Source organism: Trematomus bernacchii, unplaced genomic scaffold (genome assembly GCF_902827165.1).
Source record: "Trematomus bernacchii unplaced genomic scaffold, fTreBer1.1, whole genome shotgun sequence".
In the NCBI taxonomy this organism is placed as follows: domain Eukaryota; kingdom Metazoa; phylum Chordata; class Actinopteri; order Perciformes; family Nototheniidae; genus Trematomus; species Trematomus bernacchii.
This window is the reverse complement of record NW_022987733.1, coordinates 25258-40479: the sequence shown is the minus strand read 5'-3', so window position 1 is coordinate 40479 and position 15222 is coordinate 25258. Positions and strand designations below refer to the sequence as shown.

Here is a 15222-nt window from a genome sequence, read left to right as displayed (position 1 = left end):
CCAGCCTCTCCGGTTGATATTCTGGGCTCTCTCAATAAAAACATCCTCCCCTCTGTCATGAACCTTGGAGTGACCTTCACTAGCACTTTTAAATTCGACAAGCAGGTCAGCACCGTAGTCAAATCCTGCTTTTTTTAAATAAGACTATTGGCCAAAACCAAGTCGTATTGATCTTTTAATGACTTAGAAAGGGTTATTAACGCCTTTGTTACCTCAAGACTGGACTATTGCAACGCTCTGTATGTGGGTATGGACCAGGCCTCAATTAAACGCCTGCAGCTAGTCCAAAACGCAGCTGCACGTTTGCTGACTGGCCACAAAAAGCGTGACCACATCACCCCAATTCTGGCCTCCAGTTCGGTTCAGAATTGATTTTAAAATTATTTTATTTGTTTTTAAAGCACTAAATGGGCTGGCTCCGGCCTATATAGCTGAACTCCTCCAGCGCTACACCCCAGCCAGAGCTTTAAGGTCTGCTGACCAGCTGCTGCTGGTAGTGCCCAAGACCAGGCTTAAAACCCGAGGGCACCGAGTCTTCGCAGCAGCTGGCCCTAGGCTCTGGAACACTCTGCCCCTCCATGTGAGGTCGGCCCAGACCCTAAGGGTTTTTAAATCTACACTAAAAACACACTTCTTCTCTCTGGCCTTCTAGTTAGAGCGGAGCACGACTCCTGACTTTTCCCTGTGTTTTTTTTAAATATATATCTGTTGTAATTTATTGTCTTTTATTGTGATTGTAGTAATGTGTTTTTATTACATGTACAGCACTTTGGCTCGACCAAAAATCGCTTTTAAATGTGCTTTATAAATAAAACTTGATTTGATTTGATTTGATTTGATACAGTAAATACAATTCTGCTTCAAACAATAGGGCTAGGCCAAACTGTCTAGAAATCTAATGAAAACAACAAATATTCAAGCTGAACTGAGGATGATCCTCCGTAACTTTAAAGTAACTAAGAGGATGTCTACGATCTTTCGGGTCAAACTCCATGAAAACGTTCTGTATTCAAATGTCCAATTCATTGTGTTGGGATATTACAACCCATTGAAGGAAGCCCAGGAGAATAGCAGCATTGTTTGCTACACATGGAAACTTGTGCATAAACTCTCAAGTATGATGCCAAGGGTTTTGGGTGCAGCTTTTGCAGTTCAGATAACAATAACTTTGCAATAGTTTAAGTCTAAAGAATTGTGTGCAGACTCTTCCTTCTCGCATAGAAGAGGAAGGAGATTTGTTTTTTGAAACTGATACAGCTTGGGCATCTACACAGATGAGTTACCTAAAATCCTTTTCGTAAATTCATACTGTGGGCGTGGAAGGCCTTAACTGGCTAGAAAAGGAACTAAAAGAAAGTGGTTATTATGATTCTATAAATGTATTAAGAGAGCAATGTACTGATAATCAATGGAACACAACATCCAACAGAATCTGCTTCATGAATAACATATACGAATGGAAACCCTGAACTAGACTCTAGGGTTGGTCATAGAGCATCTTGACCTTGTTCGTCATTTATTTTGGTTCCAGCTTCATGAAGACTCTGAATATGTTTTGAGATATTCCATTTGAGAGCATCGAGGAAGCAGCAGGATTTGCTACAGACAATAACTTGTTTCTAACCTATTGTCCCTCAGAGATGATGCCAATGGTTTTGGGTGCAGCTTGTGCATCTCTGAAAACAAAGATTGCAATAGTGTCAGTCTGAAGTATTTGGGCCTCCTGTTAACTCTCATGGATGTAGAACAGTGTTAATTTTGGTAGCTATTTTCGATTTTAGTCCTTTTTATCCTTCATAATTTTAGTTTAGTTTTAGTAGACGACAACTCAAAACGTTTTGGTCCAGTTTTAGTTGATGAAAAATCATTACATTTTAGTCAACTTTTAGTCAACTAATTCAGTTGGAATCAAGGTGACAGTATCAAGTGTTGAAATTCGTAAAGCAACATTTCACTCTCTTAACACTTTACTTGTGTAATATCTGGATTCCTTACCTTAGTTAGTTGGATATCTCTAGCGTAGACTCTAACATTGATGCGATGCTGCTGTGCTGTCCTTGCTGATCCTCTAAGGCAGTGTTTCTCAAAGTGTGGGGGCGCAGAGGCATGACAGGGGGGGCACGAGAGACCAGGAGGAAAAATGGTTTTGAAAATGATTGATTCGAAAATAATATGATACAGTACACTACAAGTACGTCTGGGTCTCTGTGTTTCATTCAAGCTCGGCTCTGTGTGTGTGTGGAACGAGCCATTTTGTGTGCGTGCGCGAGCGAGAGAGAGAGAGCGCACCGGTCCCAGAGATTGTTGTTGTTAGCTTCTGGTGCTAGCGAGCTAGTGGCCGGGTCTCAAACGTTTTGGTCACGATTAATGTAAACAATTATTTCCGAGGCACACGTTTATATGATCATTATAGTTATAAAAAAAATAAGAGAATAAATGAAAAACAGGTATGAAATACTATATGACAGTAAAAAAAGAATAAAGTTTAAAAGGGGAGTGATTTGTAAAATATCCATAAAGAAAAAGTAAATCTGTTTATAGTTCTGTTTCATATGGGTGTTGAGTGATGTATCCATAGATCTCTTCATTTTGTGCAGACTCTTCCTTCTCGCATAGACGGAAAGAAATCTGTGGAGATAAACATTTTTAAACTGATACAGCTTGGGAATCTACACAGATTAGATAAAAAATAAAAAAAATAAAAACAAAAAAAATGTAAAGAATAAATACAATAAAACATTAAAAAACTTTGAAAAAAATACAACTATAAGTGGGCTTGAGTGTTGATGATCAGATCAAGGGGCGTTGGTGGACTCAAGTTCTAAAAAAGCTCTTAGTTGGGGCAAAGAAACTTTAAATGTAAAAAAAGATTTTGATCCAGACCAATAACGATAGACAGACCAAAATAATGTTCCAATGATTTTATTGTATATCAGTATTGATAACATAGAATTATGTCCTGGACCAGGTGGTGACCAAAGAAAGCACCAAAACACTATAATATGTAAGCAAGTAGAGCTCTAAACATTCACAAAATGCAATCACTGTCATTCTAGGAGATGATTTTAGAAAGAAGTGATTTTTGGTTTTCTTTTACATTGTGAACTTCTCCAGTTCTTCACTTAATCCAGACGAGAGCCGTACACCTCCACCTCGCACAGACTCAGGAACTCATCCCGTCCTGGGATGACTATGTTGACGAAGCGACCGTCCATCCCCTTACAATCAAACTCACCGACACCACCTGCAGGGATACTTGTGATCACAGCACACCTGGCAGAAGAAGCAGAAATTACTTTGTTGAATTCAATTAAGGTTGGTTTTGTTGCTTTAACAAAGTGCACTGTTGGCCACATTGGGGCAGCAGAACAAACATTGCAAAAACAGGACTTTGAAATGATCACCTCACAAGGTTATTGTGGCAAACATGCAGAAACATTTGTCTTTTTCATCATCTATTGGCCACCTGATGAACTCTGTACTGGTCTCCGCGTGATGGAAATATCTTGCTCTCAGCTGCTCAACGCTCCACTGTGTTCCCCGGCTAGTTATTAAGTGTGTGTGTCTGTACTTTGGTGGTGAGCAGCTAGAGTAAAGTTGGGGATATCTGAGGTTTTTCTTTGTTAAGCAGCCGAAAGCAACGCTATGATAGCAATAATATTAAAGCAACAATTGAAGTTGCACATAAACCAAAAACAATATACTAAAAGAAGCGTAAAAAGCTGAATGAAACAGTATATGTAGATATACACTCAACACAAATACAGCTGAGACTGATGAAAATGGCCTTTGTACTGAGGGGTTTGACAATTTGTGAGGACTCAGCGCATTAAACTATGACCCTACACTACAGTTGCATTAAACCCTGGTGTGTAAGATTAAACAGTAAAAATTCCATGACAACAACATGTTGTTATAGTTTCACATGGGACCCAAACCGCAGTCTCTTGGGTAAAAGTCCTGTGTTGTTTTTTCCAATCCTTATTCTACATCACCACCAGCACTTGCTCTGAGCGTCTAATTGGCGCAGTTACTTGAAAACCCAATGTGTCCCCTACTAAAGGGTGCCTCGAGCATTGGTAGAGGACATGACGAAGCCTTGGTATTTGAAGCTCTCTTATGAGACTGGGCTGGAGCAAATTTTACCAAAATATCTGGGAGTAGTTAAGATATTTCAGTCTGAACAAAGCACTGACCGGCCACTAGAGTGACTAAAAACATTGTTAAGAACAGCTGTAAAATATGAATTACATCCAAAATACAAAGCTATGTAAATGAAGAAACCAGGGACTTTGAAAGGCTACCTGGAGTTGTTGTTGCCAAAGTTTTCAACAGAGTCTCCGATGCGGATCTCAGCTCCATTGAGTCGTTCTGGGTCTTCTTCTCGGTTGGTCACCTTGACAGTAAACACTTTGTGAGTTCTGCGCAGATCCAATCGCCACCAAGGGCTGATGCTGTTTTTTGTGTGAGTGCAGGAGCCGTCCTCCCACTTGCTGGCAGGATTCCCATCTATGGCATTATATGCAGTGCCAAACATATACAGGGATGACTGTGAGGCTTTTCCTTGGAGTGCCAGGTTCTCTCCTAGAAAAAACACATTTACAAAAAATGACCTGACTAATTTGTGGATTTCATGACAGCAAATATCAACAAGTTGAAGGTCTATCACTAACATGTATGATTTCTGATGCTAAATAATACTAAATGCATGATAAAACCAAATGGAAAACTTCAACCAAAAGAAAGAAAAAAAGGAAGCTATTAAATAGGATGTGAGACCCTGGCAGGATTACACAACATTTATGATTCTCACTTTAATCCAAATGTAGCTAATAAGAAGGTTGACTTTATAAAAAATGGTTGGCTTACACCATAGACTGTATCTAAGAAGTTGGCAAAGTCATCGTGACGTCCTCCATTTCTTTGTAAAATACAACAACCTTGATTTTGGGCCTTCGCCATTTAGTTTTTTTGGAACCATGAGTGACTTGAATCTAGAGATTGGGAACAAAAAGTAATGTAGGGTAGTATGTAAGTAGGGTCATTTTCTTAAAGACTTCTACACAATTGGACTTCTTTTTACAACCAGATCAGTGGCAGAGGAAAAGAGGAATTAAAGTAAAATTATAGTCTATAATATATTGAGTGTATATAGTAAAAGTTATATATAACTACAAACTACAAACTAAGCTGAACTACACTTGTGATTCAGTTTTGACAAATTAAACTTTAAATAATTGGGTACCGCCATTTTTCAGGCTATAGCCATCTTACTTTTTAGGAACTATAAGTGACACGAGAGGGTGGAGCTAACTACATCCTTACCTTTTTCCTATTAATGGGACCATATTTTACAACTTGAACATCATGCTGGATTAAAGAAGACTTGAAACTAGCAATTGAGATCATAAATAATGGTTACACTGTTTCCAGCAGTAATAAGTCAAGTGAGTTGCAGGAACATTTTTTATAGACTTCTACACATTCAGATTTCTGCATTGAGTTAACTTTTCAGTCGCTTGGGTTAGACCACAGTTCTTGATAAGATGAAAATTACTTCATTATTTATTCATGTAAGATCCCTAACCCTCACCAGTTGGGGCATGGTACCCGTAGACTTCCACCTCACAGAGGGTAAGGACCCTTCCATCACCCGGTATACGCACAGTCACATAGCGTCCCTCCACACGATCAGTGAAAGTCAGAGTTTCCAAATTGTTTGAATCTATTCTAGAAATGGTACCAGCCCTGACAGAAAGAGAGCAGATATTAGACAGAAAGAAGCCCATTATTTACATATTATACCGGCAGTCATTAAGGGTTCAATATTGGTGCTCAAATGTACTTCTCCTCACATTTAAACTTTAAAGATATGCCAGTAGATTTCAATTTTTCAAAGAGGATTTTTAGACAATTTTGTGTTAAACATGATATGGATGGGTTGTGACCTGTCAATCACATGGTAGTTCGCCTCTAAAGCTCTTCTTTACTCAGTATTTCCCAATTTGGGATCAATAAAGTACCTCTTAGTATCGGACCATCATTTACTCAATTCAAATCATGCTGTAGTTTGTTGAAAATGGCAATTGAGACTATAAACTGTTCACTGAGGTAATAAATCAATTAGGATTGGTCATTTTCTCTATAATCTGACTAGTTTGTGTAGTTGCCTCATTAAACAGGACAGAGGAGAAAATGCTCAGACATGTACACAACATAAAAGGCAAAACAAAAAGAAATGTGTGCAGGAGATGTCTTACACTGGGTTTGTTGCACCATTGTTGTCTAAAGAGTTGCCGATGTGGACCTGTGCCCCCCTAAGCCTCTGCTGACAGCAGTCTCCTCTGTTGGAGATGATGATGGAGGTGACGACGTAGGGCTCCAGCAGGTCCACTCTCCACCAGGGGTTGCTTTCTTCATCAGTGTGGGTGCACGATCCAGATTGGAAGTGATTATAACGGTTTCCATCAATAGCGTTGCTGGCAGATGAGAAAGCGTGGTCATAACGGTCTGACTGGGTCGCTTTTCCACGCATGGCCACGTTTTCTAGAGAGAAGACAGAGGTGTGTCAGTGTTTCAATAGATAACTTTGAGATGGTCCTGAGTACTCACGACACTCCAAAGAAAACAGCATATCAGAAACATTACAGTCATAGAAAGGCTGCAAGTTGTTGGGAGAGTTAATCGGACATGGAGTTAATTATTGCTTATTAGCTTAATATATGACCTGTGTTTGAATACTGAACATTATTGACGCGGGCGCTTATTTTCCAAATAAAGTGCATTTCTGTCTTTGTCTTTGTATAATGTGAGTTTGGTTGTACTATGTGCATTTGCAGTAGTGTTGCTAAATAGTTTCTCTGTGTTTAGTGTCTATTCGGTCATTTGCACGTGTTTGCTTACATTGCAATGCCTTGAGCAACAGTATAATCGATACGAATCGGCCTAAAAACTTTCTACGCAATACAAAAATTCTGCAGGAAGTTTTTGCAGAGAAGTCAGCAAAAAGAGGAAGTGGTGTGCTGATTCAGTCCGAGTACAAAACAACATTTGGAGAAATCAGAGTAGTCATTAAGGCTGCAAAACATAAAGTGTATATATTTAATGTGATCAGATTACAGTCTTCTTATTTAGAATCCAACTGAGTTTATTTCTTTTTAAACATCATAATAAAATTGTCCTAAAGCTTTAGTTAATATTTAACTTGCTAATGAATATGTGTTTTTATCTTAAAGGAAAAAAAGCTTTTGCAACAACTACAGGGATTTTGGAGCAAAAATGTCCAGATAATTCAATTTGTATCTTGACCCTCTCGGATCATACTTACGATAAGTGGAGACTGAGCACGTCTGCAGGAGCAGCAGCAGGACAACACAGACTTTCATCTTTCTGGTAGAGCAAGAGGATATCGTTAACAGAATATATATTAATAACATTTTTTTACATATTTTACATTTTTCTTACTGTTATCAGTGATTGTAACGGTAAAGTTCAATGAGTTAGAGTTCAACATTAAGACAAGATAGATCTTTATTTATCCAAAGGGATTTTGTTGCGCATCAGTTGCAGTACAAAGTAGGACAAATGCAAATGAGGATCCTTATGCTGCAGAGGGTACCTATTTACACGCTATGTTACATGTTTTATAATCCATTCTCAGGCTGTGAGAAGCAACGTAAGAGAACAGGACAAAGACAAAATAAAAAGTGTTACCTGAGACCCCGACAGTCTGTTGGTTCAATGGAAAAGAAAGAAAAGTCTCCAAGCCCCAAACAAAGAGATTATGTTACTCTTTATATGCAACCTGGTCAAACCTTATCCAACCAATCATCAGAAATCAGATCATATTCATATTCAACACCAACCAATCTTATTCGATTTACTCCCATGCACATGTATTTCAGTTCCCTTTTCTTGTGGATTTGATTATAGGAGTCATCCAAGTTAATGCCAGGAAGTATGCTAAAGATCACTCAATACACACCAATGTATTACCAATAATATCGGTTTAATATTATGTAAAGTAACTTTGATAATGATGAATTTAAAAAACTCATGTAGCGGTGGAATGTAGGTTATTACATTTAAGTACAATTTAAAGATACTATTATTAGTATTCCCATTATAATCCCCTTTATACTTCTACTGCACTACACCGGAAGGAAGGGAAAATAGTGTCCTAATACTTTAAAACTAAAACTAACTAACTAATATGATCATTTTATAAACATTTTATTTGTTATATTATCCAACAGCATATAGTGTACGAAACTATTTGTTCATCATATAGTATTTAAATATTGCTTAAGCATCAATGCATCAGTAATAATTAGGGGTGGGAATCACCAGGCTCCCCACGATACGATACTATCACGATACTTAAGCCACGATGCGATAGTATTGCGATTCTACGATATGCTAAGTATTGCGATATGATATATTGCGATATTGCAAATCGCATATCTCATATCCATGTCCGTCTTCCCTTCCTGGTTAAAAAATGTATTTTCAATATGAATAGTTTATATAAATAACTACATTTGTGTTATTAGAACCTGAAAAGGAGATGGCATTGTTTTTGACACTTTCATTGCAATTGTATACATGTCTTAACGTAACTTCCTGTTTTATATACGACCATCTTTCGGAGGGATATGCTACAGTTTCTATAAATGAAACCAGAGGAGACTGTGAGGTCCACCGTAGACGGACCACTTTTGGACAAAATGTCCTCTCCATTAAAGGCAGCTTGTTCTGGAATAGCCTCCCAACTGAGATACGGGATTGTCCCACTCTCAATAGTTTTAAAGGTCAACTCAAAGAATGGTTGAGAAACAAACAGACGTGCAATCACCGCTAAATGCACTTTAACACAAGGGTATCTCCTCTTGCACTTTATGTAGCACTTTTATCTTCTCTTGCAAAAAAGGTTTATATAATAAAATATCGATACTTGCCATCCGTGTATCGATACAATATCGCCACGCAAAGTATCGCGATACTATGCTGTATCGATTATTTCCCCCACCCCTAGCAATAATATTCCAGAAAGTAATACATACTAATTGTAGCAGCTAAATTATAAAGAAATAAAACAGAAAATGAACTCCAAACTAAAACTGCCACTGAAGAACCGGCTAGCAAATCTTACGCAGGGAAAAATATCCAAAGTTCAAGCGAGAATGTCGTTTTCGGAAGTTTATGCCAAGAATCCAATATCATGCAGTACAAAATTGGGTTTTCCAATCTTGCCCCTTTTGCTTTTTAAGGGACATTTACATTTAGCAAAAACTGTAAGAAAATAAATGTTAAACTATGAAATAAATTAACTGAACTGTATTGCTCAAACAATCATTTATAAACCATACTCTCAAAGGTGCTACTCAAACATAAACTTACTTGATGTGCATTTTACTGATAATGCTTTTGTAAATACACTTGGGTAATGTTTTAAAATGCAAGGCTTTAATTTATTATAGAGCATTTTAAATGTTTACATAAGTAAAACATACCAGTACTTCTTTCATCACTGCTTAATTAATGGTGTTACTGGACGACCTCTGATTAAATTGGACCATTGCAACACTAATGTGCACAAACTTGTAAACTGTGTATAATAAAGAGTTATCGCCAACTAAATGCATCAACCATTAAATGTGTTTGACCAAAATGTGTGAACAAAAGCATAAAACAGCATCAGCATAACTCTGGTAAAAAAACATTGCAGTGAATGACCCCTGATTATATCTCTGCACATGGAAAGTTGAAAACATACCAAATATTCTACAAAAAAACAACAGAATTTGTTAATAACAAAAAGGCTTAGTTGCAATTTATTTTTGCTTAATGTGCACAATCAACTTCTCTGTTCTAGTGTGTTTCAACATTTTGAAAACTCTACTTCTCTGTTTTTCTCTCTGAAGAAACACAATCCAACCCTGCAGTTTACTGGTTTCAACAACTCAGATTTTATTTCCTTCTCAAATTCCTTTTCGGGTGTGTGACTGACAATAAAGACGCTGCACAAATTCTTCAGACTGACACTATTGCAATGTTATTGTTTTCTTAGCTGTACAAGTTGCACCCAAAAACAGAAACAATTTATTGTATGTAGCATATGCTGCTTCCTTGATGCTCCAAAATCATTGGCATCAGACCAAAGAGGTTAGGAACAAGTTGCCGTGTGAATCAAATTCTGCTGCTTCTTCTTGGCTTTCTCGATGCTCAATAATGGAATATCTCAAAACATATCCAGAGTCTTCACCGTTATGGTGTAAATATAACCTATATACCAATTGGATCAAATATAAAAGTCAGCCAAATTAATGTTGATACTGCAAGGAGACGTATTTTGTGAAAATAAATGTAAGATGTTGTGTAATTGTTGATATATTTATGATCCACGTCACGTATTCAGTTTCGGCGGCACTTCGTCCTGTTTGTCCAGAAGTCTTCTCATCAGGGCTCTATAAATACAGAACTACGGCAGATGTGTAATATTGAATGCAGCCGAACCGTGTATTACAATGCCGTTATGTGATGACTTCCAAAGAGAAAAGCAAGAACACTCGGAATAAAGTATTATTTTTTTTTTTTTTTATGTTTTCGGATTTCACATCGCATAAACACCATTTCCCAACGTGCATTGCGGCTAAAACATCCAATCAGCGAGCTGAGGATCTTTCCTACGTCTGTTTCCGGTATTGTTCCTGTAATGAGAGTTCACATTTATGCTACATTGAAGGGTGGAATTCACTACACATCTTCAGAAACATAATTTGCTTCAGATATAACTCATAGTAATATTGTAACCATTAAGAAAAGCCAACTGCATTAAAAACCCAGTTAACAAACACTAGGTAAAGTGTTCAAACACACTTCTTAGATCGAAATATGACATAATCTTTGTACACACTACTAACCTGTTGAACAGGAGAAATGAATGAAGCAGAGGGAAAGTTGCTGCCGTTCTAGCCAGAATGCCAAGTCTGCGGCAGACACATAATAACAACACTTACTTTACGGCATTCGCTCGGCAACACATTCCCTTTTACGACATGCTCACTGAGGCCTTTACGTGCATTGCAGTATTAGTACATTGCAGTATTAGTAGTTTTACCTAAGTAAAGGAGCCGAATATTTCTTCCACTGCTGCAAAACATTAATATTAATACAAAATGTTTGAAACCTACAAGATTTTTAAATAAAATAGTAGGAATGAGAATTGAAATGCTTACCCCGGTGAGAATAGAGGTTTTGTCCCAACAAAATAACTCTGGGTCGAAGTTACTTAAGTGTCTGTAGATAAAAATCCTTAAAGCTGAGCTATTTGTATGATATCTTCCCCCAAAGTCAATCAATAATCATGATCAGCATCCAATCACTCAATACCATGTAGTATACTCCCAGGCACATGAACCCAGTTCTAGCCAGCAGATCAAGGTTCCAGTAGTTATCTAAGGACACACTGATGAAACATTCATATGAATTCATGTTTGCTCAACCATTGCTTTAATCACAGAGCGATAACTGCACTGATCCAACAGTTTCATTTAACTAGGATTTAGTTTATCACATTGACATATATATATTATATATTATATATATATTGTCTCATAGCTACAAATGTAAGAGAAATATATGTTTATTGTTTATATGATGCCGTGTGCAGAGGTGGGAAAAGTACTCGGATCTTCTACTTAAGTAAAAGTTGAAGTACCAGAGTGTAAGAAAACTCTGTTACAGTTAAAGTCCTGCATGCAAAATATTTATCAAGTAAAATATGAAAAAGTATTAGCTTCAAAATATAATTAAAGCACCAAAAGTAAAAGTAGTCATTGTGCAGAATGGTCCATTTCAGAATAATATATATGATATATTTTATAATGATTGATCATTTAAGTGTTCTCAAAGCTGGTAAAGGTGCAACTAGTTTGAATGACTTTGTATACTGCAGGGTAGCTTGTGAATTTACTCCAGGTGTAACTCAAGTCTTATTTAAGTGTTGATTATATTAAACTTCATTAATCCACATGTTGCTGTAGTTTTAAAAAGTTGTTGAAATGTTTCTTTAGAGGCCAGCAGTGTTTTAAGAGTCTTTGGACAATTCTCTTCCTAAGTTTGGAAGCTTTGAAATGCAATGTTTACTCCATATCATTCAACTTTCAGCAGGCAAACTTTAATTCTGAATTCAGTTATAAAATGACAGAAAGAGTTGTGTTTTTTACGGCAAAACAAGTAGACTGCCTCTAACTGTGCCCTGTCAGAACCTTTTTGTAAATATCCGATTTCTTTTTTAAATACAACTGTACGGCCTTAAAAAGGTTCTCTTTCTTTCTTATTGTATTTTTTGCCAAAGGAAGTCTTGTTATTAATGCTTTCTACAAAAAAACACATAAACGGCTCAGGCATACAGAGGAAACTGGTCTTTGTTTGGGCCTCCAGACATACATTAGTTCTTTGAACTTTAATATTGTCTGTGGCCCTTCAGTTATCAAGATACCACTCTTACAGACATGATGGGGATTGATCTTCTGATCTAACTTTGGGTAAGAAAGCTTTCAGATGTCTTTTATAATATTTTTCTATTTTATCTGTATTTAAATAAATAAAAAACTTGCCTTCAGAACCATTGCTTTCACTGGTCTTAAATGATTGATAGAAAAATAAAATCTGTTATTTTCTTATGACATAAAACAAGCACATTCCCAAAAGGTGTACAAGTCCCGTGTGAAAGCAAAAGTCAAGGCAGACTTTTGTTGCAATCTCCACCAGTAAATCTTGACGTCATGCAAACAATATCATTTAAGATGCACATTTTATTTTGGATGCTTTGTGTACACATTACAGCATCTTTGCAAATCCATTACATTGAATGCTAATCCAGTGCAGAGCCAAACACCTCCACCTCACAGAGGGTCAGGAACTCCTTTCTTCCAGGGATACCTATGTAAACATAGCGGCCGTCCATCCCGTTGGGAACCTTGAACTCAACAGTATGACCTGCCGGGATGCTGGTGATTACAGCAAACCTGTAGAAGAAGCAGAAATCACTACATTAACCTCAGGAAGGGTTTATTGAAGTAATAGGCTTTTCATCTTAAGTTCAACATGCACTCAAAGCGTCATTAGGTTTCTACGCTTTACTTGGTTAGAATGTTGGTTCCAGATCTTTTAATTAGGGCTTGATAATGAACAATATTTATATTTCAGTAATGTTTAAATAAATCATGTCACGGAATCACAATTGACGACCCTCGATCAGGCCTTTCATTTGGCGACCCTGGTATTTGTCCATTTCTGTGTTCAGATCAGAACACATTGCAGGAATCATTCATAAATGAAGGGTATTCCCGCTCCAATCCTATTTCTTGGCAATGTAAGGATTGTTTATCCAAAATGTAGCACCAGGTAAACTTGAGAGAGAAAAACTGAATAATTGTTCCTCAAACGTGTTCCAACAAAATACCAATTTAGTGACTTTTTAATATTAGTATTGTTATAGGACAGGCTCTAAGTTACCTGGGATTGTCAGCACCATTGTTTACAAGAGAATCTCCAATGCGGATCTCGGCTCCATTGAGTCGTTGGGGGACTTCATATAGGTTGGTTATCTTAACAGAAAACACTTTGTGTGTTTTGGGCAGAGCCAGCCTCCACCAGGGGTTCAATTCATGGAGTGTGTGACTGCAGAAACCGTCATTGAACTTGGGGGACCGATTCCCATCAATGGCTCTATATGCATCGCTAGTCTTATACAGTGATGACTGTGTGGCTTTTCCAGGTTCTCTTCTGCAACAAAAAAACAAAACAAAGATTTAGGTTAAATCAATAACATTGAAGATTGTTTTTTATTATACTGTTTCACCATGACTCTCAAAAGATTTGATTTAATTTGCCATCAGGATGAAGGACATAAAAGGGATAACCCCACCATATATAAACAAATAACTACCATATTGTTAATTGTTATTGGAAAAGATAAATTAAAGTCATATTGTGCTGTAGTCTATAATATATTGTGTCTATAGTTATATATAACTACAACTGCACTAAGTAACTAACTAACTAACTAAATGTGTCATTCAGTTTTGGCAAATTAAACTTTAAATAAAATAAGACCTGTTTTAGTAATCATAAGTGACATGAAAGGCTGGTACATCCTTTCTCTTTTTCCTATTAATGGGACCATATTTTACAACTTGAACATCATGCCGGATTGAAGAAGACTTGAAACAAACAATTGAGATCATAAACTAATGGGTACACTCTTTCCAGCGGTAATACATCAAGTGAGTTGCAGGAACATTTTTCATAGACTTCTACACAATCAGACTTTTAGAAAGAATGCAGGTTTAAGGCACTTCTGCATTGAGTTAACTTTTCAGCCGCTTGGCTTATATGACAGTTCCTTGTTTAGATGGAAATCACACATTATTTATGTAAGATCCCAAACCCTCACCAGTTGGGGCATGGTACCCGTAGACTTCCACCTCACAGAGGGTAAGGATCTTTCCATTACCCGGTATACGCACAGTCACATAGCGTCCCTCCACACGATGAGTGAAAGTCATAGTGGTCAATGCCTCTACTCTAGAAATTGTACCAACCCTAAAAGAAAGAGAACAAAAGTGAGAAAGAAAGAAGAACATGAATGACATGTTATACCCCTAAGGCTTCAACAGTTAGATAAAAGGTAACTGGTAATTTCATCATAGACTTCTATACAATCTGACTCCTTTTTGCAATCAGGGGGGCACCCACTGCGAGATATGAAAGACGATGCAAGTTTAACGCACTTCAGCATTGCCTCTATTTTTGATAAGCAAATAAGTAAAATGACATGGTTGAAACATTTAGGAACAGTTTCTATGAGAATCTACTGGCAGAGGTGGGTAGTACATTTACAATTTTGAGGTACTTGTACTTAACTTGAGTATTTCCATTTAATTCAACTTTCTACTCCTATTCCTCTACATTTCAATACGGAAACAATGTAATGTTATTCCAGTACATTCATTAAACAGCTTTAGCTACTTTTAACAAAATGTATCTCTAACAATTAAACTAGGGGACTAACTCTTTAAGTCACAAAACAGTCAAATCATATAAATACAATTAAACTTGTAAAATGCCTCTTAATGCATGAATATATCTAGAAATGTCACATACATATGTACATTTAATCATTAAGTACATTTTGCTGATAATACTTTTGTACTT

At 37.0% G+C, this 15222-nt stretch overlaps 2 protein-coding genes across 3 annotated transcripts in view; both read right to left on the bottom strand.

Annotated features, from left to right (window-relative positions):
- Positions 1-15222, bottom strand: part of LOC117494901 (fucolectin-4-like) — a 46177-nt gene that overhangs the window by 10552 nt on the left and 20403 nt on the right. For both annotated transcript variants that reach the window (XM_034145905.1, XM_034145904.1), the window contains exon 4: positions 14462-14610. In XM_034145905.1, coding sequence (XP_034001796.1) covers positions 14462-14610 — 149 coding nt within the window. The remainder of the gene's footprint in view (positions 1-14461; positions 14611-15222) is intronic.
- Positions 2907-7863, bottom strand: LOC117494904 (fucolectin-4-like). Its single transcript, XM_034145907.1, has 6 exons — positions 7714-7863; positions 7328-7389; positions 6261-6546; positions 5594-5748; positions 4305-4584; positions 2907-3273 (listed from the first exon to the last, which is right to left on the bottom strand). Exons 2-6 carry the CDS (start codon positions 7383-7385, stop codon positions 3123-3125), a joined length of 930 nt encoding a protein of 309 aa, XP_034001798.1. The 5' UTR covers positions 7386-7389; positions 7714-7863; the 3' UTR covers positions 2907-3122.

Coding starts and splice junctions, on each gene's coding strand:
- LOC117494904 (XM_034145907.1), bottom strand. CDS start 7,385: ATGAAAGTCTGTGTTGTCCTGCTGCTGCTCCTGCAGACGTGCTCAGTC. Junction 6,547..7,327: donor GTGCTCAGTCTCCACTTATC/GTAAGTATGATC, acceptor TCTTCTCTCTAG/AAAACGTGGCCATGCGTGGA. Junction 4,585..5,593: donor CGGGTACCATGCCCCAACTG/GTGAGGGTTAGG, acceptor TGTTTTTTCTAG/GAGAGAACCTGGCACTCCAA.